This window comes from Notamacropus eugenii, chromosome 4, assembly GCF_028372415.1.
Source record: "Notamacropus eugenii isolate mMacEug1 chromosome 4, mMacEug1.pri_v2, whole genome shotgun sequence".
In the NCBI taxonomy this organism is placed as follows: domain Eukaryota; kingdom Metazoa; phylum Chordata; class Mammalia; order Diprotodontia; family Macropodidae; genus Notamacropus; species Notamacropus eugenii.
This window is the reverse complement of record NC_092875.1, coordinates 152711054-152733602: the sequence shown is the minus strand read 5'-3', so window position 1 is coordinate 152733602 and position 22549 is coordinate 152711054. Positions and strand designations below refer to the sequence as shown.

General features: G+C 35.9%; 1 protein-coding gene across 23 annotated transcripts in view; it reads left to right on the top strand.

Annotated features, from left to right (window-relative positions):
- The window catches only part of VPS13B (vacuolar protein sorting 13 homolog B), a 1048068-nt gene that overhangs the window by 137117 nt on the left and 888402 nt on the right, over positions 1–22549 (top strand). For all 23 annotated transcript variants that reach the window (XR_011966588.1, XR_011966589.1, XR_011966590.1 and 20 more), the window contains 3 exons: positions 3925–4116; positions 8012–8181; positions 10820–11014. Coding sequence is in view for 19 of the 23 variants with exons in the window: in XM_072606881.1 (XP_072462982.1) it covers positions 3925–4116; positions 8012–8181; positions 10820–11014 (557 nt within the window). In the remaining 4 variants the exon portion in view is untranslated. The remainder of the gene's footprint in view (positions 1–3924; positions 4117–8011; positions 8182–10819; positions 11015–22549) is intronic.

Below are 22549 nucleotides of genomic sequence, written 5' to 3'. Positions count from 1 at the left end.
CCTTTTTTTTCCTGCAACATGGCTAATATGGAAATATGTTTTGCATGACTTTATATATATATATATATGTATATATATATGTATATACATATATATATATATAATGGATATCACATTGCTTAGTTTCTCAATGTGGGGGAAAGGGTTGAAGGGAAGTAGAGAATTTGGAACTGAAAACTAAAAAAAATTAGTATTAAAATAGGTGGTTAAGGGGGTGCGCATTATTTACTAAAGGAGCCAGTTCTATTTTATGATAGCTGTTATTGGTAGAAAATATTTCTCTATCTCAAGAATAAACTTACCCCAAACTTCAGCCGTTTGCTCCTAGTTCTGTCTTCTGGGGTCAAGGAGAACAAATCCAATCCCTTTTCTGTGTGATAGCCCTTCAAATACTTAGCTATCCTACTTCCTTCCCCCAGTTTTTTTCTGTGCTAAATATTTGCTCTTTCTTTAATTCATACTCATACTGATTATATTGAGCCACCTTACAGTCTTAATCTGACTGTTCTGGATGCATTCAATCTTGTTCTTATGTTGGGGGTGTAAGCTCAGTTCCATGTGGACAGTCTCAGGCGGGTAAAGGTGAGAACTTCTAAACCTTAGAGTTCTCATGAGGCCCCCCAGGGAACAGCAGGGAATTGAGGTGTGAGACCGAGCTATCTCGTGAATTTCCACCTCTTCCCGTGAGAAAAGTGATGGGAGAGAGCATCCCCGCCCTTGAGATTGGTCCGGGTCTGAGCACACCTATTGTTATCTAACAGGCACGGTATTCAGGTGCAAACTATGTGGCAGGAGAGCTTAAGTAGGGTCAGGAAAGCCTGAAGGCGCTCTTAGCGCTGAGGGACCCTTACAGGACAGAAGGCCCCTCTTCCTTCTCTCTTCCCTCTCCCCTCTCTCCCCACTTCCACTTCTGCTTTCATTCTCTTACTGTAAGATCTTTGCCTCCTTGGGAGATTTCTCTCTCTCCTAAGGAAGAGTTCCCCCTGCACATGTAACCAAGACCCTGAATAAAGCCTAACCCTTGTTCGACTCTGGAAAGTCTCTTCTCTCATACGTTTATCTGGTTTGGCCAGCTGAAGACCTGCGATAGGTAAGGTAAGACTCGGGTAGCCCTCAGGCCTCTAGGCCTGGCATTCTTATCCTTTTTAAAATGTATGCATAACTGAAGACTCTAGGTTGGTGTGACCGGAGCACAATTTAGCTGTAATATCATCTCCTTAGTCCTGGAGACTGCACCCATTTGCCTCCTTGATTGCTCTGTTACATTTCTCGACTTATATTAATCCTCAGGTAAACTGTCTTTTAGTCTTGCCTACCTGATTTTGTCTTTGTGAAAATGTTGGTTTTGAACATAAGACTTCATATTCATTTTACTAACTTTCTTAGTATAAAATTAGACTTCATATTAGGTTAAAAGTTCTTACTAGATTAAAAAATCTTACTGTAATCAGTCCCTATAATTTAATCTATTGATATTTTTTAATACTGTCTCTCTTATCCATGGTGTTAGCTATCCCTTTTGACTTTTTGTTATCAGCAAATGTCATTGATGGTCTTTTTCTTGATCACTTGCAGAACTTACTGTTTCAGAGTTAAATTGTTAAATTTAACTACTACGAGTCTTGGGGTTTGTAGTCTTAGATTTTTTTGGGGGGGGAGAAGGCAATCTATGAATTCTTCTAGTTGGAATTTAATTTTCTGTGTTTAGAAGTTCTGGGTAGTTCTGTTGTATTATTGTGCTTTATGGTGTTCAGTATTTTTGTCTTGTCATGTTCCTTTGGGGGATCTATAATAATCCTTGCCTTGTCTCTGAATCCTATCTTTGAGATCAGTGTATTTTGTCTGCATAGTGAACATATTTACTTTTTTTTCTTCCTAACATTTTTGTTTTAAGTTTTGAATTCCAAATTCTATCCCTCCTTCTTTCCCTCCCTGAGATGATAAGCAATCAAACATAGGTTATACATATGCAGTTTTGCAAAACATTTCTATATTAGTCATTTTGTACAAGACTACTGAAAAAGAAAAAGAAAAGGAAAGTAAGAATGTGAAAAATAGCATGTTTCAGTCTATATTCATTCAATATCAGTTCTTTCTCTGGAGGTAGTATGCTTCAACATTAGTTCTTTGGGATTGTCTTGGACCATTGTATCGCTGAGAATAGCTGTCATTCACAGTTCTTCATTGAACAATATTACTTTCACTGTGTGAAGTGTTCTCCTGGTTCTGTTTGCTTCATTATGCACCAGTTCATATAAGTTTTTTTTTCTGAAATCATCCTGCTTTTCATTTGTTATACAACAATAATATTCCGTTACAGTTATATACCACAGCTTGTTTAGCCATAACCCAATTGTGGGCATCCCTTTGATTTCTAATTCTTAGCAACCAAAAAAGTGAGCATGTTTATTTGGCCTTTATTTATGTATGTTTACCTTTCTACTCTATTGTTCTTGCTTTTGTTTTTTTTGGAGAAACTTACCATTGCATATTTCAGTTTTCCTATTCTACTTTTCATTTTTGCTCTGCTGGCTATAAATTCTGCTCTCATAATTCAGCATATTGTGGTTCTGTGTTCTCAAAATCCAAAGGGTCTTCTATCTCATGACATGTTGGATCATTTTTCTTTGTTTTCAGTATTTATTTATAGATGCCTGAACTATTAGATCTGGAGGCAGGCCCTATTTCCCTCTGCCCTTAATGTTTTCCCTGTAGATTTATCTACTTGTGTTCAAGGTCTGTAAGTTTTGTTTGTTTTTTTTTTTTTCCATTTCACAAGAATCCCTTAAGAAACTTAATGTAATTCTTTGCTGAAATCTAGGTAGAATATATATATATATATATATATATATATATATATATATATATAGAGAGAGAGAGAGAGAGAGAGAGAGAGAGAGAGAGAGAAAGAAAGAGAGAGAGAGAGAGAGAGAGAGAGAGAGAGAGAGAGAGAATTTACCTGAAAGAAGTGAAACTAATCTGAAATGACTTGTTCTTCATGAAACCACCCTGCCTTAGTGATCATTGTTTTATTTTCCATGTATTTACAAATTGTCTCTTGTCATTAGTTCTGTAAGATTTCACCAGCTTTGGTAATCTACCTGATTGCTACTTTTACCTCTCTGATTGGAGGGTAAGGCCATGAACTCTAAACTTCCATTTAAAGAGAGATCTCACCTCAGATGTCTCCTCAGTTCTCACCTTACTGTACTACTTTGGAACTTCTCTGATTGACTCAGATACCTTCTCCTCTTTCTTTTTCCATCCCTCCCTCTCTCCTTTCTCAGCTTTTTGTGTTTGGTTTTTTCCCATATAGATTGTAAGCTTTGTTTCCTAGCATAGTGCCTGGCATATAGTAGGTGCTTAATTGATGTTTATTGACTATTTCTTTAGTGATACTTTCTAGAGTTTTGCTAAGAATTGAAGTCATTCACTGGTTTATGGTTTGAAGACACCATCTTGCCATTTTTATTGTACTAAATGATTTTGTTGAAAGTATGTGTTTTGAATCTGTCTGTAGACATATGACTGTTGAACTCATGGAAATGACGTTGAAGTTTTACTTCATCAGTTTGAAATTGTATAATTGTTTTCTGTACATACCTTTAGATACAGATGTAAAACTTGGGTTTTCTAGAGTTTATATTTTTTAGATAATGCTGGGAAATTTAGTGTGAAGAAGCTTTACTTCCATATCCTTATTTTGTATAGTTTATTGGGAAGAACCTTTGTTTTGAGAGATATCAGTTTGTTGTCATTCACATTAGTGAATTTACTTGATAAAAATAAAGATTGAAATGTGGCATTAAATTATTCCAAATGATGTTCTAACAGACCTTTGATCATGAGAATTGAGAAATGTTAAAGTTTGTACCTAAAATGTAATTAGCATGTTAACTATGAAATATATGTGTATTTAACTAGCACCTGGAAATCAACAAGACCTTCCTTCAGCAAAAAGTGAAGATTTGGGGAATATTCAGGAGAAGTCCACGAAAAGTCTTGTTGTAGGTCCTCTTGATCTACGCTTGGATAGCAGTGCCGTACACAGGATTTTGAAAATGATTGCTTGTGCCTTGGAACATGAATATGAACCTTACAGTAGGGTAAAACAAGGTAAGTTGTCAATTTGATATTCATTCAGTTGCCAATTGAATTAGATTAGTGTTTAAATGCATTTTCCCTCTTTTTCTGATACTACACCTTTTCCCTAAATAATTTGTTCATATGCTGTGCCTTTTTAAATGGGGAATGATCTTTATTCTCAGGAGTAATATTTGCCTTGAAGGTATGGGACAAATGTTTAAATGGAGATAATTCATATACCCCCCCAAGGTCTGCTCAGGTCCCTTCTGTGCCTCTGCAGCGCACACTGGACTGCTTCTGCGTGGCACAATAGATACTTCCCATCAACCTTTCAGGCTGTCTTGGGCTGGAGTTTTGCTTCTCTCCAGCATTCCGTGGGTTCTGCAGCTCCAGAATTTCCTTAGAGCCATTTTTTATGGATATTTGACTGGGCTTGGGAGCAGCACTCTAGAAAGTCCATGCTGTTACTCCTCCATCTTGGCTCCACCCCCTAAATATATTTCTAATTAGAGATAAGGCAAAGCAACTATTTAATAGTTTGAACCTATGATCACTATGATGTTGTTAAGGTATGAAAATTTACATCCACCTTCTACTGGATAACAAGATCATGGATAATTTGTCAATGTGGGTATAATGTAATATTTGGGTAGAATAAACCCAGTATTTGTTCCTCCATAGTGTTGTGTGGGAGCAGATATGCATAGCATCACTGAAAACAATAAAACACATTTTTCTTCTCTTCATTGATTCCAGTTCCCACCTCTGCACATGCTGGTTCCAATTTTATCATTCTTAAAATGCTTCTCACCTCTACATCTTTGAACCTCTAGTTTATTTCAAGTTTCAGTTCAAGTGCCACTTCCTTTAAGTTGCCTTTTCTGAGTCCCCTCATTGTTTATTCTCCCTAGAAGAATCACTGCGATGTTTTTTTGTTGTTCTTATCCTGGATTCACTTTAATGTTAGTATAGTTACTCTCCAAATCAGTGTTCTCCAAAATGGGCAACTGTGACCCCAAACCAAGAGGTTTTAATTAATTAGGAGATGGGAAGATAGATCATATCCCATATTTTCCACAGTAATGAGTCATGAAATTTACCTTCAGTACAACCATATCTACCCTTATTCCCCAATAATTTCATACTCTGACCCTTTCCTCCACAGCATAAACTTCCACTTGATCTTCTGAACCAGATGTTGGCCCACTTGTAAATTAGCTGCTACTTTGGTACTGACGTAGCAGATGTACAGGTGTCATTTGAAAAATGGCCAAAAGATATGAAGAAACACTTCTCAAAAAAAGAATCTCAAATTTAACCATATGAAAAGACTGTGATAAGTTATTAATAATGAAGGAAATATAAATTAAAGTCAGATACAGCAAATTTTCAGATGACAAGATGGGAATAGTCAGTATTAGATCTATGTTAGAAACACATATTAATACACTGTTGGTGATCATTGAATTGATTCTACTATCCTGGAAAAAAATTTGAATTTTTTCTTAATAATGACTAAAAATTCTTTAACCTTTGACCCAGATATCCTACTGTTAGACAGAAGAAGTCTAAGTTAACTGATTGACAAGCATTCATTAATTGTCCTCTGTGTGCTAGGCATTCTTCAGGGTGCTGGAAATATAAAGAAAAAAACCCTTGGAGTTTACATTCTAATAGGGGAGATAACATGCATTTATGTATGTACAAAATACAACATAATTAATTGAAGGGAACCATAAAATGTCTCATGCAAAATATGGTTCTTGAGTTTAATCTTGAGGGAAAGTCAGGGATTGTAGTGTAGTTGTGGAAGGAGAGCATTCCAGGCATGAAGGACAGCATAGATTTGGTATGTAGGAATGGTGATGTGCTGGAGTCAAGTCTTAATGTGCTTGTGAGAGCCATTAAATTTTCAGTGTGAGCATTTGCACCTCAGAAATTGGCAATTGCTACAAATCAAGGCTTAAACACTTTTTAAAAAAGAGTTAATGATTTCATATTAAACTTCAAAACATGTATGTGCATAGTTTTTTTTCCACTTTGAATACTCTTGTTGTTGAATGTACATGCCGGTATTATTGCTCTATAAGTATTGCTTGAGCTCGGAAAGAGTATAGTGGAAAGTTGAAGGAATGGAGTCATCACCTGAATGGAGACTTGTGATTGTTGGCTAATAGTAATAATGATAATAATTTAATAGTAATAACAGTAACTCATTTATATTATACTTTAGGGTTTACAGAGTACTTTATATCCATTATCTCATTTGAACCTCACAATACTCAGGATCGGAGTGCCATGTGTGATAAAATGCAACATAACTTGTATGATAATACCACAGAGTGTATGCAAAGCTGGCAAAATTCAGTGTAGCCATGTTGAAAAGTTTTGTGTGTCAAACAAATAAGTTGGTATTTGTTCCTACAGATAATATTGAGCCACTAGAGTTTATTGATTAGAGCTGATGACGTGGTCAGACTTGGAGTTAAAGAAAAGTACTCTTATGGAGGGTGGAGTTGAGTGGGGAGAGACATCAGACATGGTCAGTTAGAAAGCTATTGCAATAGTCTTTGCAAATGATGAGAATATGATCTAATCTGGTGTGTAGGGAGAAAAGAGGATGTATGCAAGAGATGTAATGGATATGAAAATGATAGAAATTTAGTATCTGATTAGATATGTGAGGTGAGCAAGAATGATGAGTTGAGGATTGTGTTGCAGTTGCAAACCTGATTTAAAGGTTGGTGGTGTTCTCAGCAAGTATGGTAGTTTAGAGAATATGTAGATGTGGAGGAGGATGATAATGAATTCTGTTCATTCTGGACATATTGAATATGAGATGCCTTTGGGACATCCAGTTTGGAATATCCAGTAAATGGTTGGTTATGTGGAACTGAAGTATAGAAGATAGATTAGGGCTGGAATTATACATATGATTGTCAGTAGCAAAGAGTGGTTAGACAGGTAGGTGAAGAATTACAAGAGAATAGTGTCATGGAAACCCAGGGATGAGTGAATTTCTGGGAGGAGAGGGTATTTAGTAGTGTTTTGTGTTGAGCAAAGCTCAAGAAGGATGTTACTATTGTTGAATCGTTTTCAGTTATGTCTGACTTTTCATGACCTCATTTGGGATTTTCTTGGCAAAGATACTGGAGTAGTTTGTCATTTCCTTCTCTAGCTCATTTTACAAATGAGGAAGCTGAGGCAAATAGGGTTGAGTGACCTGTCCAAGGTCACACAGCTAGTAAGTGTTTGGGGCCAGATTTAAACTCAGGAAGATGAGTTTTCCTGACTCCAGGCCCAGCACTCTGTCCACTGTACCAGCTAGCTGCTCTCTCAAGAATGATGATGTAGAGAAAAGGCCATCACATTTGTAAACTAAGATGTGTATATATTATTGTAACTTTGAAAAGGGCAGTTTCAGTGGTTGGAAACCATAATACTCAGGGTCAGGAAATAAGCTAGAGAAGAGAAAATGGAGATACAGGGGAGAGGAAACTTTTTCTAGGAGTTTGGCAGAGAAAGGATGAAATGAGAAGGGAATGTGGTAGAGTTAAGTGATTTAAAATTTTTTTTTATTAAAGATGTGGGAGACTTGGTCTTGTTTGTAGGCAGTTTGAAAGGAGCTTGGTTAGTGAGGAATGAGTGTAAAACCTTAATATAAAAAGAATGAATTCAGCTTAGTGAAAATTAGTCTGGATCTAAGTAGTATCACTTTTATTATGTAATTAATATTTGTTAAAAGAAAAGCATTTTTAGATCTTGATGGATACTATGTGAATAGGTTTTGTGAAAATATTTAGAAATATAAAATACTGCTACAGTTAAAGAAAAAATTTAGTCTCTTTTGTAAGAATATAATTAAGGGAATTTCCCCCCTTCTATTTTGTTTTCCTGGCTGAATTTTCATCATATTTTATTACAGATGTTGTGGATGAAAATAGAACCATACCAAACACTGAAGAAGTAGCATCTCTGGAGGAATATATTCCTACTCGACTCACTTGTGTTACCATTCTTAAGTGTACTGTTACAGTCTTCATGGCTGAATTCAACTTACTAGGTCATTTGATTCCTGTTATCATGGGCAAAAAGGTATGACAATGTTTATAACTTATGTTTTCCTGTATGTATGATATTCGTTTTATATTTTCAATATAACATTTTATGCTTATATGAGTATAACATTTTAACTGAATATCTTTATAGGTCCTTTAATAATTACTAATACAGTTGCGATCTTTTACACAAGAAATTGCCTAAAATAGGGATTATGAACTAATACAGTCATATCAGTATTTTATAATACACTGTGTGCTCTCTTATATCTACTATTCTGGAAATATTTATTGGGTGTCATGTTATTGGATAAATAATAATTTTCAGAAAATTTTGGTGAAAATTAAAGAGATCAAAGAGTTAAAGAGAAGATTAAAGTATCATTGTATATTGTACTGTTTCACTGTTTGCAACAAATTTGTTATCTTTCCCTATAAAGGCTTGAACATTTAAACGCACCATGGATAGACACAAAGACACACACACACACACACACACACAAACACGTTTATATTTGAATTTCATGCCATTCTAAAATAATCTTTAAAAACCTGGACCTCTGGAGGGTCTTCACCTCTCTGCTTTACACTTGTAAATCAGTTTGGTCCTGTCTCACTTTCCATCCTCAGAGAGCTTTCTAGATTTTCAGTTATTTCCATCAGAAGAAAAAGAGAGGCAAAAATTGTTTTCACATTGTAGATAACCATATGGAAATTTCTGAACCATATCAGTACACTATTTTTCGTCAGAGAAGGGGCCCTAGTGTAACAAAATGTTCACAGTCATGAGCTTTTTTTCTGTGGGGAAAAGTCTTTGAATGTAGCTAAAATAAGCACAGAACTTTTTCTAGTGTCTTCTTTTGCTAGTTAGGAGCTTTCTTTTCTTTCAATTCATTCATCTTCCCTCCTTGTTGATTAGTTTTCTCTTTTCAGTCTCTTTAGTTATTGATGTGAAACTAGATATGTAATCAGTTTGTATATCTTTACTAAGCAGTACTTCTAAGCAGTACCTTAAGGTCAATTTAAACACTTAGCATGGGTAATAGGTGGTAGATCCAGTCCTGGAGCTCCTAGAGTAGATTATTAAACCTTTGGATATCTCAAGTTTTCTGGCCTACTTGGTTATTGCTCAAGAGGGCATAGTGGGACAAGTTTCTGGGCAAAGTTACCAATATCCCTTAATTCATTTATGTCTTCACAAATTTATAGAAACATTCATGAAAATGGCTGCTCGGATCTTTGTCACAATATGAAATGATCAGGTTTCATTTACTTTTACATAATTATTGTAATTGTCAAGTGTTGTCATCACTTAGAGTAATTTTAGTATTTAGCTGCATTCAAATTGCTGTCCTTTGTGAATGAGTCCTCATTGAATTGTTGGTCAGGGGCTGTTAGATTTCCTGTTGTGTTTTCCATAGTGTTTTGCGTATCATTTGCCACCTTCATGGATTTCAGATCCTGAGAGGGCTACCCAGTAGCCTCTACAGGCAACCAGAGCCATTCCAGAAAATTGAATTGTGTGAAGGCTCAGGATGAGCGATTTCTTTGGAAATGGTCAAATAGATTCATGTATTTCTCAAGTATTCTAGAGAACTCACTGATAGTTTGTACTTCTTGAGATCAATTTCTAGTGACTTGCAATCCTCTAAAGCACTGTTGTCAAATTCAAATGGAAAGGATTCCTGTCAACATATTAACTTAGAAAACTGCAAATTAATATAATATCTATGGTATTGTATTTTTATTTTGTTAAATGTTCCCCAATTCTGTTTCAGGCTCTACTCAGTAAGGCTGTTACAATGAGTTTGACTCCTTCACTTTGAAGCACCCTGTATAGTGTTCTACACTGTATGAAGGAATTTCTGCACTCTTTAAGAGGTGATAGAATGTAATATTATCCTAATTTTAGAAATGAGGAAATCAAAATCAAGACTCAGGGAAATTGAGTGACTTAACTTTTGATATATAGTTGCAGAGCGAAAAGGCAAGTTACTTAACTGCCCTGAGTCTTAATTTCCTCATCTCTAAAGTGAGGATAAAAATAAAATTTTACTACCTCTACCACCATTTTTGAGATACAGTAGCAGAGCCGGGGTGTTGCAGTGAATAGAGTACCTAGTCTGGAGTCAGAAAGACTCATCCTCCTGAGTTCAAATGTAGCCTTAGACCCTTCCTAGCTGTGTGACCTTGGGCAAATCACTTAACCCTGCTTGTTTCAGTTTCTTCATCTGTAAAATGAACTGGAGAAGGAAATGGCAAACCACCCTAGTATGTTTGTCCAAGAAAACCCCAAAATGGGGTCATAAAGAGTCAGATTTGACTGAGAACAACTCAACAATAACAAAAGGAGAGCCAGGACTAAAACCCAGATCACCTGATTTTAAGTCCAGTGTGCTTTTGACTATACCACATTGCCTTGATTTAATTCTGTATTAATTTGATACTGCTGTATATTGAAGCCATCTGAATCTTTTCTTTGATACATTGATTTATGAAAATAAGATTGTGAGCTCCTTGAGGGCAGGGACCATATTTTACCTTTTGTTTTCTTAAAAATATTCCCAGTGCTTAACACAGTACGTGGCACATAGTAGGCATTTAATGTTTATTAACTGGCTAGTTACTGTAGTTCTGAAAATAAATTGAACTGTATATGCATTTTTTTTTTTTAGAACTCCAGTAGCTTCATGAATGCCACAAACTTTCAGCCATTACGACCTTTGCCTTCTATTCAGATACTTGTCGATAAAATTAATTTGGAACATTCTGTGCCTATGTATGCTGAACAGTTGGTATACACAGTCAGTAGCCTTAGCCAGCCTTCTGACAACCTACTTCATAACTGCTATGCACACTGCTACCTTAAGGTAAGAAATGTGAACTCTAATACCTTACTATTCTGTGGTAACACTATTCATAAGTACAAAGTAGTCCTTCAATATAGACTATGTAATTCGTTTGTGTGAACTCTTTCAGTGAAAAAATATAGGTCAAGCTCAGGCTTTTTATTCAAGAACCAGTGGATTTACTTTTCAGCCACCTCTCCCCTCATTTAGTGGATGTTAATTTCTTAAGGCAAAGGGATAATCGTTCTGTAATCCTTTTAAGTCAGGTTGTAAAAGAAGTGTTATTGGGGGTGGTCACTGTTGGCCAATCTTTTCCTTGTTACAATCCTTTTATATTACAAGTAATCAATCCCAGTGCAGGTGCATAAAAAGATACATTTATTGCTCAACACTTGAGTTTATTTGCTAAGCAAACACAGATGTATAGTCTAAGCAGAGACAGTGTATACCTAAGGAAATACCAGTTTTATGTGAAGAGGAAACTGTAAAAACAAACAGTAAATTGAAGAGAAACTACTTGGAAGCTCTAAACTTCAGGTAAATTACTGAGAGATCAGAAGGCTACACAAATAGATCACATGTCTGGTTCACTTTATATATTTTGGCACTTTAAACTTTTAAAAAGTTTATAAATTGGTACAATGAAAATAAGTCATTATAAAGGCTATTCTAGGCTTGGTCTTTCCAGGTATATATGGATTAATGATGTTACAGTGACACAGGCTCTTCAGAAGAGAACTTGTTATTCTATGGAATATAAACTGTACAGTTTGGATGGTCTAAATCAGCAGTCCTCCACCCCCTCCCCCAATAAAAAGGTGTGATGATGCTGATGGTTAACAAATCTTTTTGGAAGGGGTTAAGGGAAGGCAGAAAGGAATGAGTTTTTTTGAAGTGCTTAGTGCTCTTTATTTATTAGGCTTGTCAACTCTTTTCCAGCTGCCTTTTTACCCTGGAAATACATCTGCCCCTGTGGCCCTCTCTTTTCATTGATTAATTCTTGCCTGGAACCTCCATTTGAGGAAATGCCCACCCAGTTACTCTCCCTGCCTAACCTCATACCCTTTGACTTTTTAGCTCCTTTTAATGTGTCTTTTTATCCTATTAGATGTGGACTCCCTTTTTTCTTGCATTTTCTTGTAATTCTCTTTCTCTGTCTCTGAATTTACATGACTTTTTAAAAAAAATTTAATAAATTTATTTATTTTCAGTTTTTAACAGTCACTTCCATAAGTCTTAAATTTTTCCCCCTCCATCCCCCTTCCCTCCCTGAGACGGCTTGCAATATTACATGGGTTCTACATGTACATTCTTATTAAAAACATTTTCACATTAATCATGTTGCATAGAAGAATTAGAAAGAATGGGAGAAACCATGAGAAAAACCACACCAAAACAAAACATAACATGAGAAAATAGTCTGCTTCATTCTGCATTTGAATTCTGTGGTTCTTTCTCTGGATGTGGATGGCATTTTTGCCTCAAGAGTCCTTTGGGAATGTTTTAGGTCCTTGCATTGCTGTGAAGGGCTTAGTCTATCAGAAACAGTCCTCGCACACTTGTGGGTATTACTGTGTATAATGTTCTCTTGCTTCTGCTCCTTTCACTCAGCATCAGTTCATATAAGTCTTTCCAGGTTTTTCTGAAGTCTGTTCGTCATTTCTTATAGCATAATAGTATTTCATTACATTCATATACTACAACTTGTTCAACCATTCCCCAGTTGATGGGCATTCCCTCAATTTCAAGTTCTTGGCCACCACAAATAGAACTGCTATAAGTATTTTTATGCATTTGGGACCTTTTCTCATTTTTATGATCCCTTTGAAATACAGCCCTAGAAGTGATATTACTGGGTTAAAGGGTATGCACATTTTTTGTAGTCTTTTGGGCATAGTTCTAGATTGCTCTCCAGAATGGTTGAATCAGCTCACAGCTCCATCAACAATGAATGTTCCAACTCTCCCTACATGACTCTTTCCTTCCCTCCCTCCTTCCCTACTCCTAGTCTCTGTCTCTGTCTGTCTCTGTCCCTCTCCCTGTCTCTCTTCTCTCTCCCCCACCCCCTCTTCCCCTTCCCTCTTTCTCCCTTCCTTCCTCAAAGGATCTTTCCATCCAGGGCCAGTATTAGGGTGGTGGTGAAATGAGCTGAGAGAAAGGTTGTGAGACATATTTTGGAGACTAAAATCACCAGAGTTCACAACTGATTGGATATGTGGAATGAAGGAAAAGGGAGGGATCAAGGGTGACTCCGGGGTTTTGAACATGGCTGACTACAAGTAATGTCTATACTGTTGACAGAAATAACTGGGAGAGAATAGTGGGCATGGAATTAGAAAGACTTGAATTCAAATATGGCCTAAGACACACTAGTTGTGTAATTTTGGGGAAGTCATTTAACGTAAGTATGCCTCTGCCCTTTTCCATTAACTGGGAAGAACTGTAACCTGTACCACTAAAGGTTCTTGGAGGATAAAATGAGTGGTATTTGTGAAGTGCTTTAAAAACTTTAAAACACTATATATGCTAGCAGTTATTATATTATTGTTGTCATTTGTCATTGTTGTTGTCGTCATCATCATCATCATCTTCATCATCTTTATTATCCCTTCTTGGTGGATATAGTTCAGACTTTATGTTCATTTATATGTAGATACTGTGCTTTTCTATGTCCATAGAGATACTAGTCATTTATTTCTAATAATGATAATGATTGTTGTTTTTCCTTTGTTCTCAAAGAAGAAGGTGATGTCATGACTTGCAGATGAATTGAATTTAAGTGAGGAGGGCTGTGCATAGTCACCAGCCTCACTTTATCCTCAGGGGCTATCTGAGCCCAGTGACAACAAATAGATCAGGACTACTGTAGTGGCCCTGGTTGTAGTGGGAGACTTTGGCCTTTTTAAGCTAAGGTCTTTCCCAGGACTCAGTTTGACTGAGGCAATTATCACTCAGTGATTAAGGCTAGGTAAGAAATGAGCAAAGAATGGCCTCTTTTTCCTAGTTTAAAAAAAAAAAAAAGCAATTAGTCTGGGGAGGGAAGACCCTCAGGTTTCTGGCCAAAACAGAAACAGTGGCTATTTACATTCATTCTGGCCCATAAGGGCCCAAACAATGACCAAATGGGGCTTGGGCTAGGACTTATTGTTGGCCAATCAATAAGAGCCAGAGTGATTTGAGTTTAAGGCCTGATCCTTAAGAAAGAAAGAAGTCTAGCCTATAAACCTCAAGATATCTTGGGAGGTTTCAGTGATCAAAATTTATGTTCTTTTGGGTAAAGTGTCTGCAGGTAAGGGTAGTATGCCCTGTGTAGACAGGGAGAGAGGAAGAAGGAAAGGAGAGGAGAGGAGAGAGGGGAAAGGGGAAAGGGAAGGGAAGAGCTATGTTGCCCAACTGGAACTGGCAGGTTGGGTTTTTAGAGGGGCAGCTTGTATCACTCACAGGTTGTTGTTTGTCCTTTGTTCTCGAAGGGAACCATGACATTAAGGAGGTGATGCCATGACTTGTGAATGAATTAGAGTTAAGTTAAGGGAGGGCTTTGCAAAGTCACCAACCTTACTTTCTCCTTATATGATAAGAAAAACTTCCTAATAATTTGAATCATGGACTAAATCAACTTGAAGATAGTGAGTTCACGGGAGATTTTAAAGCAGAGTATTCCTAGCCACTTTTCAGTGATGTTGTAGCGATGAATCATAATTTAGGTATGGGTTAGACTATTCTGAGATCCTTTCCAACTACAAAATCCTATAAAACATCACGACAATGATAATAATAAAAACTAACATGTATATAGTTTTTTATACCAAGCATTGTGCTAAGTACTAATAAAATTATTATTTCATTTGATTATGGTAAAATTCCTTTTTGAGTCAAATTCAGATTTGATCATGATCAAATCATTGAGTCCATGGGCTCATTCATTTTTTAAACATTCTCAAGCTCCTGCCACTGTGTGCAGAGCTCTGTGAGAGGTCCTACTGATAGAGCATTGCCCCTGCTCTCTTAAAGCTCACAGGAGAGACCAGAATAAGCAAGGTAGAATGAACATTGGACTGGAGTTAGGAGAACTCCATTCTCAGACACTTCCTAGATCTTGGTATTTATGTCCTCAGTGTCCACTATATAGCACAGAGTAGGCACTAAACAAATGCTTATTAATTGGTTATGAAATCATTTGTAGGTCAGCCTCTAAGAGCCTGTTTCCTTGTAACAAGTAATAATATTTGTGCTGCCTGCACCAGAGTTTTACGGAAAGTGCTTTAGAAAGTTTAAAGCACTACATTAAAAAGTTACTGCTGTAGACTAGTAATTATTAAAATGTGTTATAATTCATCCCTTAATCATGTGCTACAAAGAAAGTATTAGTACTGAGTAAGGGTCATACTTTCACTGCCTCCATAAGCAATTGTATCATGAATAGATCTGTATTTTTTACTGGATGTAAACATATAACATTTATGAAAACTTAACTTTTAATTGGCCATATACAAGTAATAAGAAGTTTTTATACTTATTAATAGTTATCTGTGCTAGATTTTTGTGTATAGCAAGTGTGATTTTTGTGTATAGCAAGTATAATTTTTGCTAATTATAATGATTTTGCCTACAACCATCTGTAGAGCAAGCACCCTGACACATCCAGGATGGCCTGCTGGCACAGGTTCTTAAATCTGCTTTTCTAAAAGGAAAGCAACTTTTGAGAGGTCAACAATCATTTTTAGTTACATATACAAGCAGAGAAATAAAGACCAACAGACAGGGCTTCTGTTTGTTCATAAGCAATACATACATCATGGATCAAAAGAGAGATCCAACTGTCTGACCATTACATACATACATAGCTAAAGCAAAACCTCACCTCAGAGTACATAAGCACTTTTCAGAGGCAGAGGGAAGGCAAGAAGACCCTAGTGACCCAGTTCCTCATTAATTAAAAAAAGGTGTGGGCCTTCCTACAAAACAAGCCTCTCCTAAAATAAGCTTCCCTTAATGGGCTTCACCTGAGGCCTGTTAATGGGAGGGGAAAATCTTTCATTAGTAAATCTTGTTAACATTACACCATCAGAGCCACTTTGACCTTTTCTCCTTGCCTATCTGCAGAGCCAGTGGTTCTTATGTTGTCCTAATGTTTCACCTGTTAATATCATGACCTTTCACAAACCTTATATATCTCCTTGTCACTTTATATTTTGTGGAGTGTCTTTTATCTTGCTTTTTACTAGTGGTACTTGCCACATAGGTTTTCTTTCTCAACATAGGCCTGTGAAATATACATGCTTCATTTTTTGTTTGTTTGTTTTGATTTTTCATGAATGGAAGGACTCTAGGTATGGGATTATCTGTCATTGAAATTTTCAGACAGAAGCAGAATGACTGAGTGGCATGAATGGGCTACTCATGGCCTTTTCAACTCTAAAATTCTATGAAAGTTTGCAAGAAATAATTAATGTTGAAATATGCACAAGTGTGAAAAGTAGAAAGGAGTAGAAAGTGGGTTTCGTAAATTTGAACATTTTTGGTCATCATTAAGAGGAGAAAGAAGTTTCATACTCCCAACGTACTGCTTTTTGATCTGGTGATTACTAGGAAGTTTATGATAGCCAACTATATTTCACTTATTTGCTTTGAGATACAGATATGCTGATGATATAACAGATGCCTATAAAAACTCAATAGATTTAAATAAAGGTTATTTTTAATGAGTGTTATTTTATCCTTTGAGAAAACTTCTTATTCTTTTTTGTTTTAAACTCATCATAGGATTTTGTAGTTGGAAAGGATCTCAGAAACCAGCTAGTCTACCCCATACCTAATTTATGATTCATTGCTGCAATATCACTGAAAAGTGGTCAAGAATCCTCTACTTTAAAATCTCCTGTGAACTCACTATCTTTAAGCTGACTTACTCCATGTTTTCTATAGTTCTTTTTGTTAGGAGGTTTTTCTAGTCATATACAGTAAGTTTTGCCTGACATCCAGCCTAAATTTGCATCTTTGGAACTTCTATTCATGGCTCCTGATTTTGCCCTCAAGGGTCAAAGAGACCATGTCTAATTCTAGCAGGAAAGGTGTCATGCAGAAGGTGTCCCTGATTAGAGTTTTGAAGGTATCCTGGAATTTTAAGAGGTGGAAGTGAGGTGTGAATGTATTCCTGGCATTGAGGCATCCAGAACCAAGAGACAGAAATGAGACTTGGAGTTCCATGTGTGAAAAAGCAGAGACCAGTTTGACTAGACTACAGAGTACAGGAAGGGAGGAACTAAGGTTGCAGTGGTAGATTGAGATCAGGTTGTGAAAGACTTTAAAAGTTAGATAAGAGTTTGTATTTGACCATAGAGACAATATGGAGACATTAGAATTTGTTGAGAAGGGTTGGTCCATGGTCAGACCTGCACTGTAAGAACACTTTGGTATCTTCATAGCATGGAGCATAAGTTGTTGAATAGGGAAGAGGAGGAGGGGAATTAGCGTTTATATATACAGCATCTACTACATGTCAGACATCATGCTAAGCTTTGGGAATACAAATATAAATACAAAATAAAAACAGTCCCTTCTTTCAAGGTGCCTATGTTACAGTGGAGGAAGAAAGCACTTAAAAGGAAGCTTTAATGTTTTGGGCAGGGGTGAGTGGGAGGAAGTACCCTTGTAGGAAGTATGCTAGAGAAGGATGTCTAGAAAGGAATGAAGGAGTAAACATGGACAGATTGCAGACCCTGCTCAAAATGGAGGTTCTGGGAAGAACTGACCAGTCAGAGGAAGAAGTCACAGAGGTCAGAGAGATCTTCCAGGCTAAGAAGACTTAGAGGGAGGAGTGATCTTCCAGGGTCATTTCACTATCTTAACTTTTTCATCATGTTCTAAGGAATTATCTCTGGTCTCATTGTTTATGCTACACTTGTCATTAATACATTTCATACTGTTACACAGTTTAACCAATCTTGTGCTTCTCTTTTTTGGAATGTACCCATATTTACAGTATTGTCCTATGTTTTCCTTGTTATTCTGATGACCCCAGATGCTTTCTTGATAGACTTAAAATGATTTGCTTTCTGTAAAATTATTTCAGCTACCTTTTTGCTTACTTATCTGTCAATTTCACTCATTTCTCATATGGAGAATTTTTTTGTTTTCAAAAAGCTTAAACACTTAAAATATTTTTATTAATTTTTTTTTGTACATCACCATGATATCCCACATCTTTACTATTTTATTCCTCCAACAGCCATCCCATATGACAAATAGTATTATTTTTTAGAAAAAAAGGAAAGTCAGCACAACTGATTAATACATTAGATTTATCTTTATAATGACCTTTCCTTACTAGATTTTCTTCAGTTTGTGATGGCTTATTCAAATCTCTGCTGATGGGAAGTTACATTTCCATAAGACTTTATAGGTTACAGTGTATAATCAGTATTTCTCTCTCTCTCTCTCTCCTCTCTCTCTCTGTTTCTCTGTCTTTCTCACACATGTATGCACACAAGCACACGTACAGATTTAGTGAAGTAAGTTGTACAAGGTCACAGAGCTGCAATGAGTTATTGCTAGAACTTGAACTCAAATTTTTTGACTTCTTTTTCCACTCTGCTGTATTATCCTGCCTTGTTTTTCAAAGTAAAGTGATAGTGAGCTCTTGTTCATTTGAAGTATCAATTTAATAAGTTTTATGAGTGATGCTGCCTTAGAGAAGAGAAATTATTACTAAAACTTGAATGAGTGATTTTATCTTTTCTAGACTTAATTTTTGACTTTGAATCTTTTCCTATATTTTTTGTTAATCTTTGCTGTTTAAAAAGAGTGCTTGTTCAAGTTTTGTGTATATGAAAGTACATTGGGGGATAATCACCTACCTTTAATTTTCCTTTTTATAGATTTTTATAGATTGAACAGTTGCAGTCTTGTTAGAACTGCTGGCAAATTTCTGACTTACACAAATTGTGTTGGCTAGTTGAGCCATTACCTGATGCTAATGAAGAGATTGGGCAGGATTATAATTTTTCAACATTAGAAGCAATGTGAAAAGAGACTTGTGAAAGAGGATCAATTTCAGAGTCAGGATGATTGCAGACTCTGGCTCAGAGCTCTTATTTGTGAGTCTAGGTGAATCACTGTAAGACAGATAAATGCAGCACACTTGAGGGCTGCTAGCTCAGGTTTACTCCTGATTTGGTCAGACAGGAAAGACACTAAGAAAAAGGGGTAAATAATCTTACTTTATTCTAGTCTAGTTTTCTCAGAAGAATATTGCTGATAAGGGGAGCATAAATCCTCCAGCATTCCCTAATCATCCTTCTCACAGGGGCTGGTGAGAAGGGGGCCAACTACCCCTACATCTCAATGGGGTCAATGAGACAGGCACAACTTGTGCTTCCCCTAAATCCACTCAGGTCTCAATGGGGGCAGGTTGAAGCAAACACAGATTCCCCCCAAGCCTTGTTGTAGTCAATCGAAGCATGCACAGCATTCCAGCTTGTGCATTCAACCCTAAGGGTTCCCCATTCACTATCTCTAGTGATCACCTGTTTTATAGACCAACAAAGAAGGCATATTGCCAGCAAAAGCCTCACAAGTTTACGTCACCTCATCCCAGTATCTCACTGTGTAGCTGCAGCGGATGTTTATATTATTTACCATTATATAACTGAGCAATAGTGGAGATGTTTTGAATCATAACTGTGGGAACTCATATCTAGTACCTGGGAACAGGAGATTGTTATGGCTATGGATTCTGGGAAACTGAATTCTGAGAAATAATAAGAAAAATTCACTTTATACATACCAAAATCCACCTTACACTAAAATTCATCTTATGTACAGACAGTCCCTTAATCTGTTAGTGTCCCCCAGCAGTTCTCTAAGATTATACAATGCAGAATAGTTACTTATATGTGTTGGAAGAGGGATTTTTGTCACTGGAAGCTCCCTATACTGATGAATCAGGCTTCTGAATCTTCTTCTGGCTTGCACAATATCTTTATAGATGTATTATTTATTTGTAAGCATTTTGCAATTTTACAAATATTTGTCTAAAAATAGTGGTAGAAATATTCTTCCTAGGCATTATATGGAGCATTTTGTCCAATAGAATTCCAAATTAAATGTTTTAGGTCATTTGTATCAGAAATTGTAATTGTTTTGTCTTAGATCTGTGTCTAATATCCTTGTGAAAGCATTGCTAGACAACATACGCAGTAAAAATAAAAAAAAACCAAAACTCATTGTATCTGCTGTGTCCAAATAATGTGCAACATTTTTTGCAGGCCTGTGAGATAAAAAGGTTATTCCCTCCCCTATTATTTTTTATTGTATCCATGAATAAATAGGGATATCTTATGAAATAATGCATTGAATTTTACATCATGAAATCATGGATTGTTGGGTGTATATGAAATCCTAGGTAAAAAGTTCCTATAGTTAGAAAACAGTTATGTGATATATAAAATAATATTTATAGTGTGAACATTATTCATTAGCAAGATCTTTAGAGTAATTCATTTAGTGTGTGTAACAAGTATAAATATAGTGTAGTGTCTAATGGAATTTTTTCTTTTGGGAGGGTCCGAAAATTTTTGCACCTAGGAGCATCTCCTGCTTAATAAATATTTACTGAATTGAATTGGAAATTTGAATTAGATACAGCACTGTGAAAAAGTGAATATTTTGTGAAGAAGTAACATTCTGGGGGAGATTAGATTCTGAAAAGTTTCTTAATTTGGTCATTTAATTTAGAATATCACATTTTTTTTGGGACGGGTGGAGTTATGTGGAGGAAGAATGGCTTTAACTTTTGTTAAAATTAGCTTCTTAAGAGAATTTGTTTCTGTAGTTATCTAGCAAGGCCAAGCTCCGCATCCCACTCAGTAATTGATATAAAAAACCCCCAGCATTTTTCTTAAAAATATATTCTAGAAATATTGTTTCTAAAAATGTTTTTCTTTTCCTGAAATACTGATTTTGGAAAGAAAGGATATGGAACTATCAATTTCAGAAATCTTTCAGACATACTGATTTTCTAAAAATATGTAATAGTGTAATATGGTTATAAGAGACTATATTTATTAAAAATTTGCTATATTTATATTAAAAGATAAGGACCTGGCTATACTCTTTTTAAAAATAATATTAAAGCAGTAAATCAGTATTTTGTAATTATGTGTCCATTTTTCTGTTGTGAAATGTTTATTTTCTACCTTATTTGAAATAATTGGAAAAGAAATAATAAGTTTAATTCTTTACAGTGTTTTACTTAAAATGTCATGTTGTCTTGTTTCTCTCAGAAAGTCAAAATAATGTTGAGGAATCCAATTAAATGCTTTAAGATATTTTTAATGTGATCTGTTAGTTTTAAGTGTAAACACATGAAGCCTCCCTTTTTGGAATTTTGGAATTCCAAGTTTGTTGGAAGAGCTCAACCCTACAATTAATTGAAAAAAAAAAGTGAAAACAAAATGCCATATTTTAACATTATACCATGAAATGTCGTTTGTGTATAATTTAGATGAAAGAAATAGAAATGAAAGATATCGCTTTGTTTTAGTTGCCCTCCTGATTTTGTTCAGATTTGCTTTAATCATAAACTAGATTGATGATAACTAATGTACTTGACATGTAGTATAAAATGTAATCAAAGACATAGAATGAGTGATATGTGTATTGTAGTAGATACATGGAAAACATTTAAAATTAATTGATGTGTGGTTAAACATGTGACACATGTATATGTAATAGTAAATTCCTAAGATCAAAAGAAATATTTTCAAACAGTATTTCAGGGGTGTGATAGAAGTATTATTGTCTAGATAAAAAATTTCTATCTATAATCATATGAAAAAATGCTCTAAATCACTATTGGTTAGAGAGATGCAAATCAAAACAACTCTGAGGTACCACATCACACCTATAAGATTGGCAAACATGACAGAACAAGAAAATGATAAATGCTGGAGAGGATGTGGGAGAGTTGGAACACTAATTCATTGTTGGTGGAGCTGTGAGCGCATCCAACCATTCTGGAGAGCAATTTGGAACTATGCCCAAAGGGCTACAAAAATGTGCATACCCTTTGACCCAGCAATATCGCTACTAGGACTATATCCCCAAGAGATCATAAAAATGGGAAAGGGTCCCACATGTACAAAAATATTTATAGCAGCACTCTATGTAGTTGCCAAAAACTGGAAGTCAAGGGGATGTCCATCAATTGGGGAATGGCTGAATAAATTATGGTATATGAAGGTAATGGAGTACTATTGTGCCATAAGAAATGATGAACAAGAAGACTTCAGAGAGGCCTGGAAGGACTTATATGACCTGATGCTGAGTGAAAGGAGCAGAACCAGGAGAACTTTATGCACAGCAACAACCACAGTGTGTGAGAGTTTTTTCTGGTAGACTTAGATTTTTGTAATAACACAAGAACTTCTGAAAAAAAAAAAAAAATCCCAATGGTGGACCTCAAGGCAAAAAGCCTTCCACACTCAGAGAGAGAAATATGGAAGTCACTCACATAATGTAGCAGATCATGTTTGTGTATGTGTATCTGTTTGTGTA